The following is a 13,649-nucleotide window of genomic DNA, read 5'->3' as shown; positions in this document are numbered from 1 at the left end:
AAGAATTCAACTTCTGAGTTTTATAGATATATATACACACACATAGATATGCATATATATGCATATATACATGTATGTATGCATATAGATATGCATATATACATATATAACACCCATATAATAAATATATATGGTGTATATATATGCTTCAGTGGCTATAAGTTATGCTAAAAAGATTTCTATTTTGAGATAAAATTCTAAATTATGATAGTGTAATGCTTCAGCTATCACTTCTGAAAAGGAAATAACAGACCTTTCTGAATCCCAAGATTGGTCAAATAACATGATTTGTTTTTTTTAATTCTGTTTTGTTTTGTTTTGTTCTCTGTAAGGCAAAAAGTAATCTCTCATCCCAGATATCTCACAAGAGTTGCTATGCAAATAGAACTTGCCAATTGCAGTTGCCACCAAATGCCTCTATTCCTATTTTGTTTTTATAGACTCAAGCTAGTAAATAGTTGTTCCTAAGTTATTAGATTATTTCATTACAGCAGGTTTTAACAGAATCTGGCACCAACTTCTGAAAAAATGAATTCATTCTATGAACTAGTGAACTAGTCAGAAGAGACAGAGATCCAATTTGGCAGTGTTTTTTTTTGTTTTTTGTTTTTGTTTTTTTTGAGGCAGGGTCTCTCTCTGTCTCCTGAGCTGGCGTGCAGTGGTGTGATCACAGCTCACTGCAACCTCGACCTCCTGGGCTCAAGTGATCCTCTCACCTCAGCCTCCCGTAGCTGGGACTGCAAGCGTGCACCACCATGCTGGACTTATTTTTTTTATTTTTTGTAAAGACCAAGGCTGGTCTCGAACTCCTGGGCTCAAATGATCTTTCCACTTCCACTTCCCAAAGTGCTGGAATTACAGGCGCAAGCAACCATGCTGGGCCTCTACTCAGTTTTTATATCAGCATGTTACACAGGCATCAAGAAAGGATCGAAAGCTTCTATGACCTGAAAAGAAAATATATCAGACCCCTGATAATAGAGTATCAACAGCAAATTGACATAGTTTTCTAATTATAGATTTGTTTCTTGCTAGTATCTGTATATGTTTACAGTGTGCTATATATAATTTTTACCGGGTTTTTTTTTTTTTACCGTTTTGTGGAAGCCCAGTTTTCACATATTGTATATTTGATATATATTGCTTTGAAAACATGCAAGCTTTTTTAAAAGAAATCTTTTTTTAAAAAAAACATATTTTTACTTAGAGTCAAGTCAGATAAGCTTCCGTATGTTTCGGAAATGAGATATTTTGTAGTTTACATTTTGTGCAACTTCAAACATTTCCAACTTCTAATGACTTCATTCACGTGCACAGCGTGTATTTTTCCCACAGAGTCTGAAGCAAGAGCACTGGCCAAAGAGAGGCAGAAAAAGGACAATCACAACCTGAGTAAGTTGGTTTTACTTATGTTCATGACATTTGATATTAATGTTCCCCATATATCAAAAATGTTTCCAGAAATTCTGTAGAGGAGAGTTGATTTCTACAGCTGTTAAAATTATCTCTTATGGAGGAAAATTGTATTTGACAGAAACCAAGGTATATATTTTCCCCATATTTTATCTCAGATCAAATTGAATTTTGTATATATACTTATTGTCAGTTTCTGAAGAGTTTTTATTTTTCTTGTTTCTAGTAGTGGTTTTCTCTCTCTTTCTCTCTCTCTCTCTCTTTTTGGTGAGAGGGAGAATTGATCCCCACTACCCAATTATAAGTGCTGCTCACACTGGAACTTATTAACAAAAGGGGATTAGAGGAGCACCTTCTCCAATGAGATTTGAAAGAAAAAGAAAGAAAGAAACAGATCTGAAGGGGAATAAATGGACGAGGTAGCCTCCTAAATTTCTGACGTTATTCGTGACTTAAAAAAAATAGTCCTAAAGTATTTAAAATATTTTTTACGTGTTTAATTTACTCTTGATCAAATCTTCAAGTTGTCTCCTATGAATACTTTAATTTTGGTTTAATATAAACAAGGAAGACAAGCTGCACAGATTTTTTTAAAAGGGGATTGGGCTTGGAGGTAGGAAATTGTGTGTGAATTTCTCATCTCATGGCCTCATGTCCTCTGTTTCTTAAATTGATTTTTGAGAATGTGAATGTGGAGTCATATATAAACACTTTCTCCTTATAAAAATGATAGAATAAGGCCAGAGTTCTCCTTTAGTCCCCAGGAATATGCATGTTGGTTTCAATTTGGCATTGCTCTTCCTGACTTATTTCTGTGTATTAAGAATATAGGCACATGCACACCGAAAATAAATCGTATGGATTTCTATATGTTTTAACACAAACGGTATCATATTGTCCATTTTATGTTGATTTTTTTCTATTGAGCAGCATGTTTTGAAGACCTTTTGCTGTTAGAAATCTCGATCTATCTACTTTTTGAAAACAAATTGCACTGTATTTTACACTGTGTCTGTATGATATTTAGTAATTTCCCAACTGCTGTGTGTTTATGTTGTTTCTAGTTTTTTCCTATTATAAACAATGCCACACTTAACATTTTTATATGTGTCTCTTTGTGTACAAGAAAGTTTGTTTCTCTAGGTTAGAAACCGAACTGAGAAACAGAACTTCTGGTCCTGAAGGTGCTGGTTTTTACTTTAAGAGCTACACCCTTCCTCAGTTCTCATGTCAAGTGTAAGAAGCTCTCTTTATCTTTTAACCAAAAGGGATAAACTATTATCTCCAAGGCCTCCTCCACCTTCTAAGTAGTTTTACCCTAAGATATTTCTTGTTTTAAAACATCTTAGAAACAAGATAATTAGGCATTATCCAAAACTACTTAAGTGAGATGTGGAAAACTGAGTTGGATCTTGTCAAAAACAATAGATACCTATAATTAGGCACCTGAACTCTCAAGGTCAAGGTTATCAGTAAAGTGCAAACATGATCAGCTCAAACTCTGAAGGCTATGAAGCAATCTAAAAGTCTCATCCAACCACTGGGAATTAATACTCAAGGTTAGATTTCCCCTTGGTCAAGGTGTTCCTCTTCTAGGAATTTATTTTGTAAGAGTACTTGCCAAAATGTACAAAAGAATACATTCATTTATTCACTCATTCATTCAGCCATTACTGTATGTATGTGTGTGTGTGTATATATATATATATATATATATAGAGAGAGAGAGAGAGAGAGAGAGAGAGAAAGAATGAGAGAGAGCGCCCCTGTTTTGTGTGAGGCACTTTTCTACAATGTGAACCAGAAAATGAGTTTCCCATCCTGAGAAGCTTGCCTTTGAGTTAGGGGTCATCTACCATGTATTACTGAGTAAGATGAGCAAGGGGCAAAATAATATGTATAATATCCCATTGTGTAAAAAGAACACACTGGGGAGAGACGTGCTTGTCTATGTGTTTATATGGATGTATATGTGCTTGGGAGATAATCTAGACATCACCCTTATCAGTGACAATTTGCCCAGGCATATAGATGTTGGATGGTATAAAGACTTGGCTTTTACTTTTTCTTTAATACACCTTTGTATTTTTTGAAATTTTTTACTAGCTTATATCTTCTTTCTAATAAATAATTGGAAAGGGAAGTTACTGAACTAAAAATAAAATGTAGTACACCTAAATATTGACAGTGAAAAATGTCAGCTATATGCTGGTGAGTGAAAAAAAGATGCAGAGTCCTTTTTAGTGTGATCCCACTTTAAATGTTTTGTTTCTTATTTAACACATATTTGTTGAGAGCGTACTATGTGCCAGATGCACAAGGTTACTTGGAATGCAACAGCGAATAAACATAACAAATAGATCAATGAGATACTGAATATGGGATGGCAGAAATTTCCACGTGGAGTCAAAGGGCAGGTAAGGGAGTATAGTTTCAGCATGGACATGGGAGGTAGTGAATCAGTTTCAAAGAGGGTGACCAGAAAGTCTCTTAGGTAAATCTGAGTCTACCTGAGGGAGGTGAGTGCGGTGCCATTCACGTATCTGGAGGTACAATGTTCCAGGCAAGTGGAAGAGCCATATGAAGTCCTCCAATGGGGCGTGTCTGGCTTGCTTGAGGAATAGCAAGGAGCCAGAGAGGCTAGAGGAATTTTATGATTATTATGTGCTTGGAAAAAAATAAGAAGAAAGTCTTATACTTCAGAGTTTTAGGGAAGGTTAGCTAGTGGATCAAGGACCCCACAATTCCTTCTTCAAAACCATTGACCATCACTTAGGGTTTCTATTTTATACAATCTTAATGGTAGGACTTTGTATTATATAAAACGAATTTCATCATTGGAATAATCCCTCAGCCAAAACAAACTGCAATTTATATTGGGAAAGAAGAGAATCACATTATTTATCTAAGTGTACAGACTATTAGTGGATCAAAAAGAAGCATATATTATGGTATGTAGAGTAAATATTAACAACTTTGATTCATTTTGTTAGACTTTAAATTATTCGGAATTTATTTGTTTGACTACATTAATTAGAGACATTTATCATGTCATATGCCTTATTACGTCATCCTCCCCTAAGAAGATGATAGTTGACCTTACACCTAGATTTATAAAATAGGAATGCTGTGAAGATTCATGGTATAGCTAAAAATGCTAGACTTCAGTTCTAGGGCTGTGCTATGTACAGTAGCCATTCACCACCGGTGCCTACTCAGCCTTGAAATATGGCTGGTCCAAATTGTGATGTAAAATTGAAAGTGTAAAATGCGCCCTGGATTCCAAAAACTTAGAATGAAGAAAAGAATGTTAAGTACTTAATTTGTAAATGTTTACATTGATTGCTTGTTAAAATAATAATATTTTGGATATAATGGATTTAATAAAATGTTAATTTCATGTCTTTCTTTTTACTTTTTAAATAGTACTACTAGAAAACTTAAACTTATATGTAAATTATATTATATTTCTGTTGGGTAGCACTAGGCTAGAGCATGGGTTTTTTGTGTGGCCCATGAGTTAAGAACGTTTTTTACATTTTTAAATGATTAAAAAAGGCCAGGTACAGTGGCTCACGCCTGTAATCCCAGCACTTTGGGAGGCTAAGGCGGATAGATCACTTGAGGTCAGGAGCTGGAGACCAGCCTGGCCAACATGGTGAAACCCCCTTCTCTACTAAAAGTACAAAACTTAGCCAGGTGTGGTGGCATGTGCCTGTAGTCCCAGCTACTCAGGAGGCTGAGGCACAAGAATCTCATGAACCCAGGAGATGGAGGTCACAGTGAGCTGAGATCGTGCCACTGCACTCCAGCCTGGGTGACAGAGCAAGACTACGTCTCAAAAAATAAATAAATAAATGCTAAAAAAAATTGTGACATGAAAATTATATACAATGCAAATTTCAGCATGACAAGTAAATTGTAATGCTTTTCATTAGATTTGCCCTGCAAAAAATTGTACTCATATGTTATATTTTGAATTTTGTCAGTAAAAATGTGTGGAAATTTATTTTCCCTGTGGTTAAGCAAATATCTGCATAGCATCCTCAGTTTTGCTACTTATCTCACAAAGCCAGAAGTACTAACTTCCTGGCTCTTTGCAGAAAGTTTGCTGACTTCTGCTCTAAGGGCTTAGGTTAGAATCTGGGCTTTCACCAGGTATTGCTGGGTGTCCTTGGCAAGTCCCTAAGAACAGTATCTCCAAGGCAATTTCATTATTTGTAACTAAGGATAGTAACTGATTTCAGGGTTGTTGTGAGAGCAAATGAGAAATCGTCTGTATCTAAGGGCTTTGGAAATGATAAAGAAATGTAGCTCATTTTTAACTGCAATACCAAAAACATAGTAAAAATAGGGAAAAAGTAAGTTGAGGTTTCCAGTGTCATGACCTGGAGAAGTTAACATGCACATGCCTTTAATGAGATATGCTAAATGCATACACAGCACTGTTACTAATAGCCTTTCCTGTGCTCTTTTCTTGAAGTTGAACGAAGAAGAAGATTTAACATAAATGACCGCATTAAAGAACTAGGTACTTTGATTCCCAAGTCAAATGATCCGTGAGTACAATTGCGTGTTAATCTGCGTCATATATTTTTCGTACCTGAATGTTTTTTCATATGTTGTAAAAAATGCAGTTGTAAAAACTAAAGTAAAGAAGTCTCCCCTCTCCCTTTGGTTCTGTTCCTAAATTCTTCTTACACCTTTCTTTTGGTTAGTCTCATCAAACTAAAATTTCAAGACAAAAGCAATGAATTGTGCAAAGGGGTTGTTGGATACTAGATGCTTTGGTTGTGAGGAGGTGGCTTTCTGAAACCTAAGAATTCTTTGCAAACAAATACTGAGCTTTAAAAAAAATGTCCTTTAATGGTTCATGCAGGACAGAACTTTCAATGGTTGTTAAAGCTAGATTTGTTGACTGCTCTTTGACTTGTACAGTATCTCTAAATAGGCACTGATGAACAGACATTAGAGACTTCAAATTTAATGATACTCAATAGACAAAAAAGGTCAATTATTTTTATGAAAACTTGCCTACTCTTTGTATGTTTTACCATTGTAGGGGAAAAAAAGTAATGTTTTAATCCTCTTATTAAGTACAGGTCAGCTAATTTAGATTTCAGCTTTTGGTCTCTCTTTACCCACCCTGCCCCCTTCAGAGATAACAGCTGTAAAGATGATTTTCTCATCTTTAGTTACCAGCCTATAGTTACCTGCAACGTCAGCAGATAGGACAACAAACACACAGTTTTTATCCATTAGAAATTGGCCCATTTGAAGCAAGGGGCTAGAAAATGTATACATTTTAATGGCCCCCACAGGCATTCTGTGAAATTAGCCTTTGAATATGACCTTTTAGCTGCCTAATAAAATGTAAAGATGAAATCAAGTATTATTCATGCAAGGCTTATTAAATTTGCTATTCACATTATTGTTAGAGAATTTGTAACAAAATAAAATAAAACCATTACCTATTGTGAGGTGGTTTTGATGAATGTATAAGCACAATTCCATCTTCAGTGTTTTGCTTTCCCAGGTTTCAAGGAAAGGCATTTTCAAACCCGAAACATTTTAGATTCTCAGTTCTGCAGCACAAATTTATCCTACTAAAGGGCTGTGACCTTCATTTCCTATAGTCAGTCTTGCATGATAGTTGAAATTGAATTCCCATTTTCCTGTTCTTTATCAGCTTTCACGTTTTAGCATATTCTTTTAAACTGTAGCATGTGAATCTCTTTAGCAACATATTATGAAATTATGGGGCTGCAGTGAAAGCCTCTATTTGCATATCTTCTTTCCTCATTGTATTAGAATACTTGTGGGTTCATAATCTGAACTGATAATGATCTTTAACTGTAGGCATTGTTTTAAGACAAAACAGACTATAATCTATATGGTGGTTTTCTCACACCAGGTTTCTAGAATGTGCCTTGGGGCTGCTATAGAGACAGTCTTACATACTGGGGTCTCAGCCTGGTACCTTTTCTCCCACCAGAGCAAGTCTGCATTTGTCAATTTTATATAATGGAGATCTATATTCACTATTCTGTGAAAAAAGAGTCCCTCTTATTACCAAACAAAAAAAAAGTTTGAAAACCCTTTCTTAAACTCAGAAGCATAATTGATTGATTGGATCTCACAAGGAAGCAAAACCCAAGATAATTGGTTGAAACAGTCACTTCTTTTAAACTGAGTGACCCCTCAAATATCCCAATTCTGATTTCTCATCTTGCTGGCCTATGTGAAGCATCATTTATTTTAATTACATTTCTTTCTGGCTGCTAAAGTTACTTCTCTTACTTTGATCTTAGCTCTGAATATTAAGTCTCTGCTCTCACTGTAGGTATCTTAGGACATTTCCCTGGGTTGCCATCTTTGGTGTTCAGACCCCAGGGATCAACTCCAGGGAATTCTCTGAGGGCTGGAACTGTCCCTCTTATGGGAGAACTTCTGTATTGTTCTTAATGTAATCCATATGAGGATCAATTACTTGGTGACTTGTTCAATGACCCTCCATTCACTGGTTCCACCTGATACTTGCAGATGAGGAAATGGATAAAGAGAGGCTAGATAGCCTGCCCGTGATAATCCTTGATTAAAAAAAAAAAATAGAAGAATGCTGGGTTTATGCCATAAACAATTTAGTAGTGAGATCTCACAGATCTGTTTTACCATCGTTTATTCTGACTGAGTTAACTTTTGTAGTTTTAGAAACCTATAACTGTTTAATATTATGTTTAAGGAAACTGACTTTGTAATCAACAGACCTAAATTTAAGTCCTGACTCTACCATATAGTACTGTGTGGCCTAGGACAAGTTGAATTGTCCCTGTTTCAACATGTGCACAAAGTCTCTATCTTACAAGGTGCTTGTCTGGGTTAAGTAAGACAATATGTACAAACTGGGTGGGCAACACTAGGCACATGGCAAACACTCGTGGATGGGAGCTATGATTAATGTATGATTATTTTATTTTTAAAATTGAATGCTTTTAAAAAGGATACAGTGGACTTTGGGGACTTGCGGGGAAGGAAGGGAGGGGGTGGGATGGGGGTGAGGGATAAAAGACTACACATTGGGTACAGTGTACACGGCTTGGGTGGTGGGTGTACCGAAATCTCAGAAATCACCACTAAAGAACTTATCCATGTAACGAAGCACCACCTGTTCCCCCAAAACTATTAAAATAAAAAAAATTTTTTTTAAAGTTCAAAAAAAGAGAAATGGAGTGCTTTGAATATTGAATTTTCATTGAGCCTCAAATCCTAAAAAATGTCTGTTTTCCTCCATTTTCGTCGCAGAGACATGCGCTGGAACAAGGGAACCATCTTAAAAGCATCCGTGGACTATATCCGAAAGTTGCAACGAGAACAGCAACGCGCGAAAGAACTTGAAAACCGACAGAAGAAACTGGAGCACGCCAACCGGCATTTGTTGCTCAGAATACAGGTACGCGGCCGGAGTTGTGTAAAGTTTACTGCTTTTTACCGACTTCAAGACAGTAGAGAGATGGATATAATGAGCCACAGAGGAGTTGACTTATGTGATCCTAACACAGTCAATCCTTATTATTTGTGGATTCTGTGTGTGTGGATTTGCCTACTTGTAACCCCAAAATCAATATCTGTGGCACTTCCACAGTCAATCTTGGACATGTGCAGAGTGGGAAGTTTGAGCTGCCCATGGCACGCATTTCCAGGTGAGGTCGAATGACCCTGCCCGAGGTCGACTGTCTGCTTTCTGGTTTCAGCTCTCATCCTCTAAACAAGTGCTCCTTTCGTGGTCTGTTCGGTGCTTTCTACATTTTTGTGGTTTCTGTTGGTGATTTCGCTGTTTAAAATGACCCCCAAGCATAATGCTAAAGCACTGTCTAGAGTTCCTGAGGGCAAGAAGGCCGTGATGTGCCTTACAGAGAAAATACAGGTGTTGGATAAGCTTCGTTCAGGCATGAGTTACAGTGCTATTGGCTGTGAGTTTAATGTTCACGAGTCAACAACATATATTACATAAGGTGATCTTCAACAGAAACATACATAAAACAAGATTAAGTGTTGTGACTAGGGTTTCACAGGAACCTAACCCATAATTCCCCTGGGAACAGTGCTTCTGTGTTCACCAATTCAGTGTTCACAGTGTCTTTGTAGAACATAAAAAAAAATAAGCACTGGCTATACACGTTAAACAAGAAGATGCCTTAGTATTTGCAGGGTCCAGGAAGCAGTTGATGGTCAAAGTCTGTTTATAGGGAACTTGGGAACACCCAGAGGATCTTATGTTAAGGACATAATTCCTGGAGATAGTTATAAATAGTGGAATTATAACATATATATCTTTAACTTAAACTATACGCCCTTAGAAGAAGACATACTAATTTCATTAATATGTGCAATTTGTGCATCATCCTGTTCAGTGGGTATAAGCACCAGTGTAAGCAGGAGATGGGGAATTCCTCTTCAGTATCAGCTCCTGGAACACCTCTCAGGTGCTCGGCCTCTCTTGTTGAGTGAAAGGGCACTGCTTCCTCTGAAATGATCCTCAAAAACGGACTCCCTGTTATGGACCAAAGGGGGTTTGTGAGGGTAATTTTAATTTGCTGGCTTTGAACACAACCTATCTGTAAGAGTCAGTGACACCATATCTTCTTCTTGAGTAGGCTGACCCACGTTTTACTAGATTTTGCCATAAAGCAAGGGTTGTCTTTCAACTTTTCCAGTGCAACTATTCATGGAGTTTTTTTATAAAACAGCAATGAGAAGTATGACACCCTAGAGACCATTGTGTTTCACCTAGTGGTGTTCTTCCCGGACGTTGAACTTTTCAAACAGAGCAATTCACTTATAATAATGGTCTCCAGTCTTCTGAATGCTTATATTTTGAAATGCCACATGTCTCATTCACTGCAGCAATTCCTCAGCTGCGGGGTGGTCAGGTGGGAAGCCCCTTCCCTGTTGGGGTGCATTTTAGACTCTGGGTAGTGAAGTAGAGGTTGTGTGTAATTTGAAAGCCCTCCTTTCCCCTCCCCTCCTCTACTTTGGCTTTTGTAGTTGGTTTTATGTTCTCTCTCTTCAATAAGTAGCTGTAGGTATTTAATCTCTTGAACATAGTCTACCTATTTATAAAAGCAGCTTGCGGGCCGGGCGCGGTGGCTCACACCTGTAATCCCAGCATGTCGGGAGGCCAAGACAGGTGGATCACGAGATCAGGAGTTCAAGACCAGCCTGGCCAAGATGCTGAAGCCCCATCTCTATTAAAAATACAAAAATTAGCTGGGCATGATGGCGGGTGCCTGTAATCCCAACTACTCATGAGGCTGAGGCAGAGAATGACTTGAACCTGGGAGGCGGAGGTTGCAGTGAGCCAAGATCGTGCCACTGCATACCAGCCTAGGCGACAGAGTAAGACTCCATCTCAAAAAAAATAAATAAATAAAAATAAAAATAAAACCAGCTTTGTGGCCAGGTGCAGTGGCTCACACCTCTAATCCCAGCACTTTGAGAGGCCAAGGCGGGTGGATCACGAGGTAAGGAGTTCGAGACCAGTCTGGCCAACATGGTAAAACCCTGTCTTTACCAAAAATACAAAAAGAAAAGAAAAAAAGAAAAATTAGCTGGGCATGGTGGTGGATGCCTATAATCCCAGCTACTCAGGAGGCTGAGGCAGGAGAACCCAGGAGGCGGAGGTTGCGGTGAGCTGAGATTGTGCCATTGCACTCCAGCCTGGGCTATAGAGCAAGACTCCATCTCAAAAAACAAACAAAAAAAAGCAGCTTGTACTAATGTGTCGTTTCCTTCTACAAGTATTAAAATGTAATAACTATTTTGAAAGAGAAGCTAGGTTTTGTTTTATTTTAGGGTTCCAAACATGTATATTCATATGAAATACGAATATCGTGAAATATGTGCATTGGAAATTCCATGGTGACGATATCTTGGTTTTCTTCCAATGACGTTGTGAGGCAGCCTTTAGAACTTTTGCATATCACAGAAAACATTATTAATTAGGAAAGCTCTGCAATGCAATTAAGCCAGAGTTCTCTAGATGAGATTTATCACCTTATTTAGAAATCTGAGTAATGCTTTAATCACTGATAAATATTTTTAATTAGACAACAAAGGATTAGAGTGAGATGTTTGCCTCTCTTAATCCAACTTTATTATTCTTTTTCTGAAAAGACAATCTGCATGTGTGGATGTGCTGTTGTTATTAGCATATTGGTGTAGATTTACAGGAGTTCATGTTTTCAGTATGGGCCTAAGGGCTTTCTTTCATTTTCACTCTAAGTGATGCACACAAAAGTTTTCACAGAAGAAAGAACATGAATCCTTAATATCAGTGGAACTGCCATTTTATTAAATAGCGCAGGGCTTTCAAATGATGCCTGAAGAAACTTGTGTTTCTGGAGATTATGTAAAGAGACTTGAAGGTACTTGTGTGACATCTCAAGCTCCTGGCTTTTACTCATATTGTATCCAAAGAAGGATTTTGCAGACCCAAAAACCTTGAATTTAGACTGAAACGAGGCTTTGTAGGCACGTATGTTTCTCAGCTTGTGGGCAGAGGTTGAGAGGCCATGTCATGTGGAGAGTCCTTCCTCTCTCTGATGAGGAAAGGTGACTTGCTTCAAATTTATATTCTCTTGCTATATATTATTGTCTCACAATCGTGGAAGAGATAGCGTTGGAATGGAGAAGCAGAATGCTTATCAGGAATCAATTAAAGTCTCTATGGTTCATTTTAGGCATGCCCAGGGATATACTCAGAAAGGAAAAAGGGAAAGAGCTTGCTTGGAAGGCATTTTGCAATGAGATACAGGGGGAATCAATGGTATTTAGGAAGTGTATTGCTCAGCTAGTGCTGCTATAGCGAAATGCCACTGACTGGGTGGTAAACAAGAGTTATTTTCTCACAATTCTGGAGGCTAGTTGTTGTCCAAGATCAAGTTGTCAGCCGGGTTGGTCCCTTCTGAGGCCTCTCTCCTTGGCTTGTAGATGCCTGTCTTCTCCCTGTGTGTTCACATGGTCTTTTTTTCTGTGTGCGTCTGTCCCAATCTCCTCTTCGTACATGGACACCAGTCCTATTGGGTTTAGGCCCACTAGCATAATCTCATTTTAAATTAATCACCTCTTTAAAGGCCCTATCTCCAAATACATTCACATTCCGAGGTACTAAGGTTAGGACTTCAACATTAAAATGTTTTCCAGGACACAATTTAGCCAATAATTGGAATGTATGTGAGGAAGGAAAGGAAAAAAAATTGTTCATCTTATAGATGAGAACTTACTTGTTCAGTTAAAAAAATACTTCCCCTTCCCATGGTGAGATGGGTTAAATGATGCTTCTAAAACTTTGGTTACTGGCATAGAACTTTCACAGCTTTTGCTTTCACTACCCAAAGTTTTTACTTCATGGCACTCTTAGTGTTTTAGCAATCTTTTTACCATCCCCCTAGACCAAAAGAAATACTTACTCTTTTTCTTAGGTCCAAACAACTTATTAAGTATTTAGGTTCTAACAACTTGGTAGCCACTTGAAAAAATAAAACACATAAATTGAAAGGAAATAGCATTTTAATTTTGTTATTAAATAGCCATATCACTTACTAACTGGATGTGTGTGCCTGTTTGGCACTGCACAACTTCTGAAGTCTTGGAATTAGATTGGACACCATCACCCTTGTTTCCCAGGCCACAATGATGTTCATGCAGCACTTGTTTTCCTTTAATCAGAGCAAACGCCAAAAGCCCAACTTTGCAATGATATCATGTGGTTGAAAAGTATATAGCACAGTCTGATGCTAGAGGAGAACTATCTTGAGTTTAGTAGTTCTCAGGCGGTATTGCCGTTTCCCTTGAAATGTTAGGCTATCTCCAGTGCTCTGTGAGTTCATTGCAGCACCCATGGGGACCTCAGTGCACAGCTGAAGGACCATGAAAGCTGAAGGACCATGAAACTATGTAACTCTTTACTGAATATGTTTCTTTTTTCTTTTCTTTTTTTTTTTTTTTTTTTTTTTTGAGATGGCCTTTCACTCTTCTTGCCCAGGCTGGAGTGCAATGGCACAATCTCGGCTCACTGCAGCCTCCATCTCCCAGGTTCAAACGATTCTCCTGCCTCAGCCTCCCGAGTAGCTGGGATTACAGGCATGCGCCATCACACTCGGCTAATTTTTGCATTTTTAGTAGAGACCGGGTTTCAACCATGTTGACCAGGCTGATCTCAAACTCCTGACCTCGGG

General features: G+C 37.9%; 1 protein-coding gene across 10 annotated transcripts in view; it reads left to right on the top strand.

Annotated features, from left to right (window-relative positions):
• Nucleotides 1-13,649, top strand: part of MITF (melanocyte inducing transcription factor) — a 235,766-nt gene that overhangs the window by 217,991 nt on the left and 4,126 nt on the right. For 7 of the 10 annotated variants that reach the window (XM_055259878.2, XM_055259879.2, XM_055259880.2 and 4 more), the window contains 3 exons: nt 1,336-1,392; nt 5,897-5,972; nt 8,716-8,863. In XM_055259878.2, the coding sequence (XP_055115853.2) occupies nt 1,336-1,392; nt 5,897-5,972; nt 8,716-8,863 (281 nt within the window). Of the gene's footprint in view, nt 1-1,317; nt 1,393-5,896; nt 5,973-8,715; nt 8,864-13,649 lie in introns of all 10 variants that reach the window. The other 3 variants (XM_055259877.2, XM_055259875.2, XM_055259883.2) reach the window with 1 other exon arrangement.

This window comes from Symphalangus syndactylus, chromosome 21, assembly GCF_028878055.3.
Source record: "Symphalangus syndactylus isolate Jambi chromosome 21, NHGRI_mSymSyn1-v2.1_pri, whole genome shotgun sequence".
NCBI lineage: Eukaryota > Metazoa > Chordata > Mammalia > Primates > Hylobatidae > Symphalangus > Symphalangus syndactylus.
Note: the sequence above shows the minus strand (reverse complement) of the source record. Positions and strands in the feature narration are given on the sequence as shown.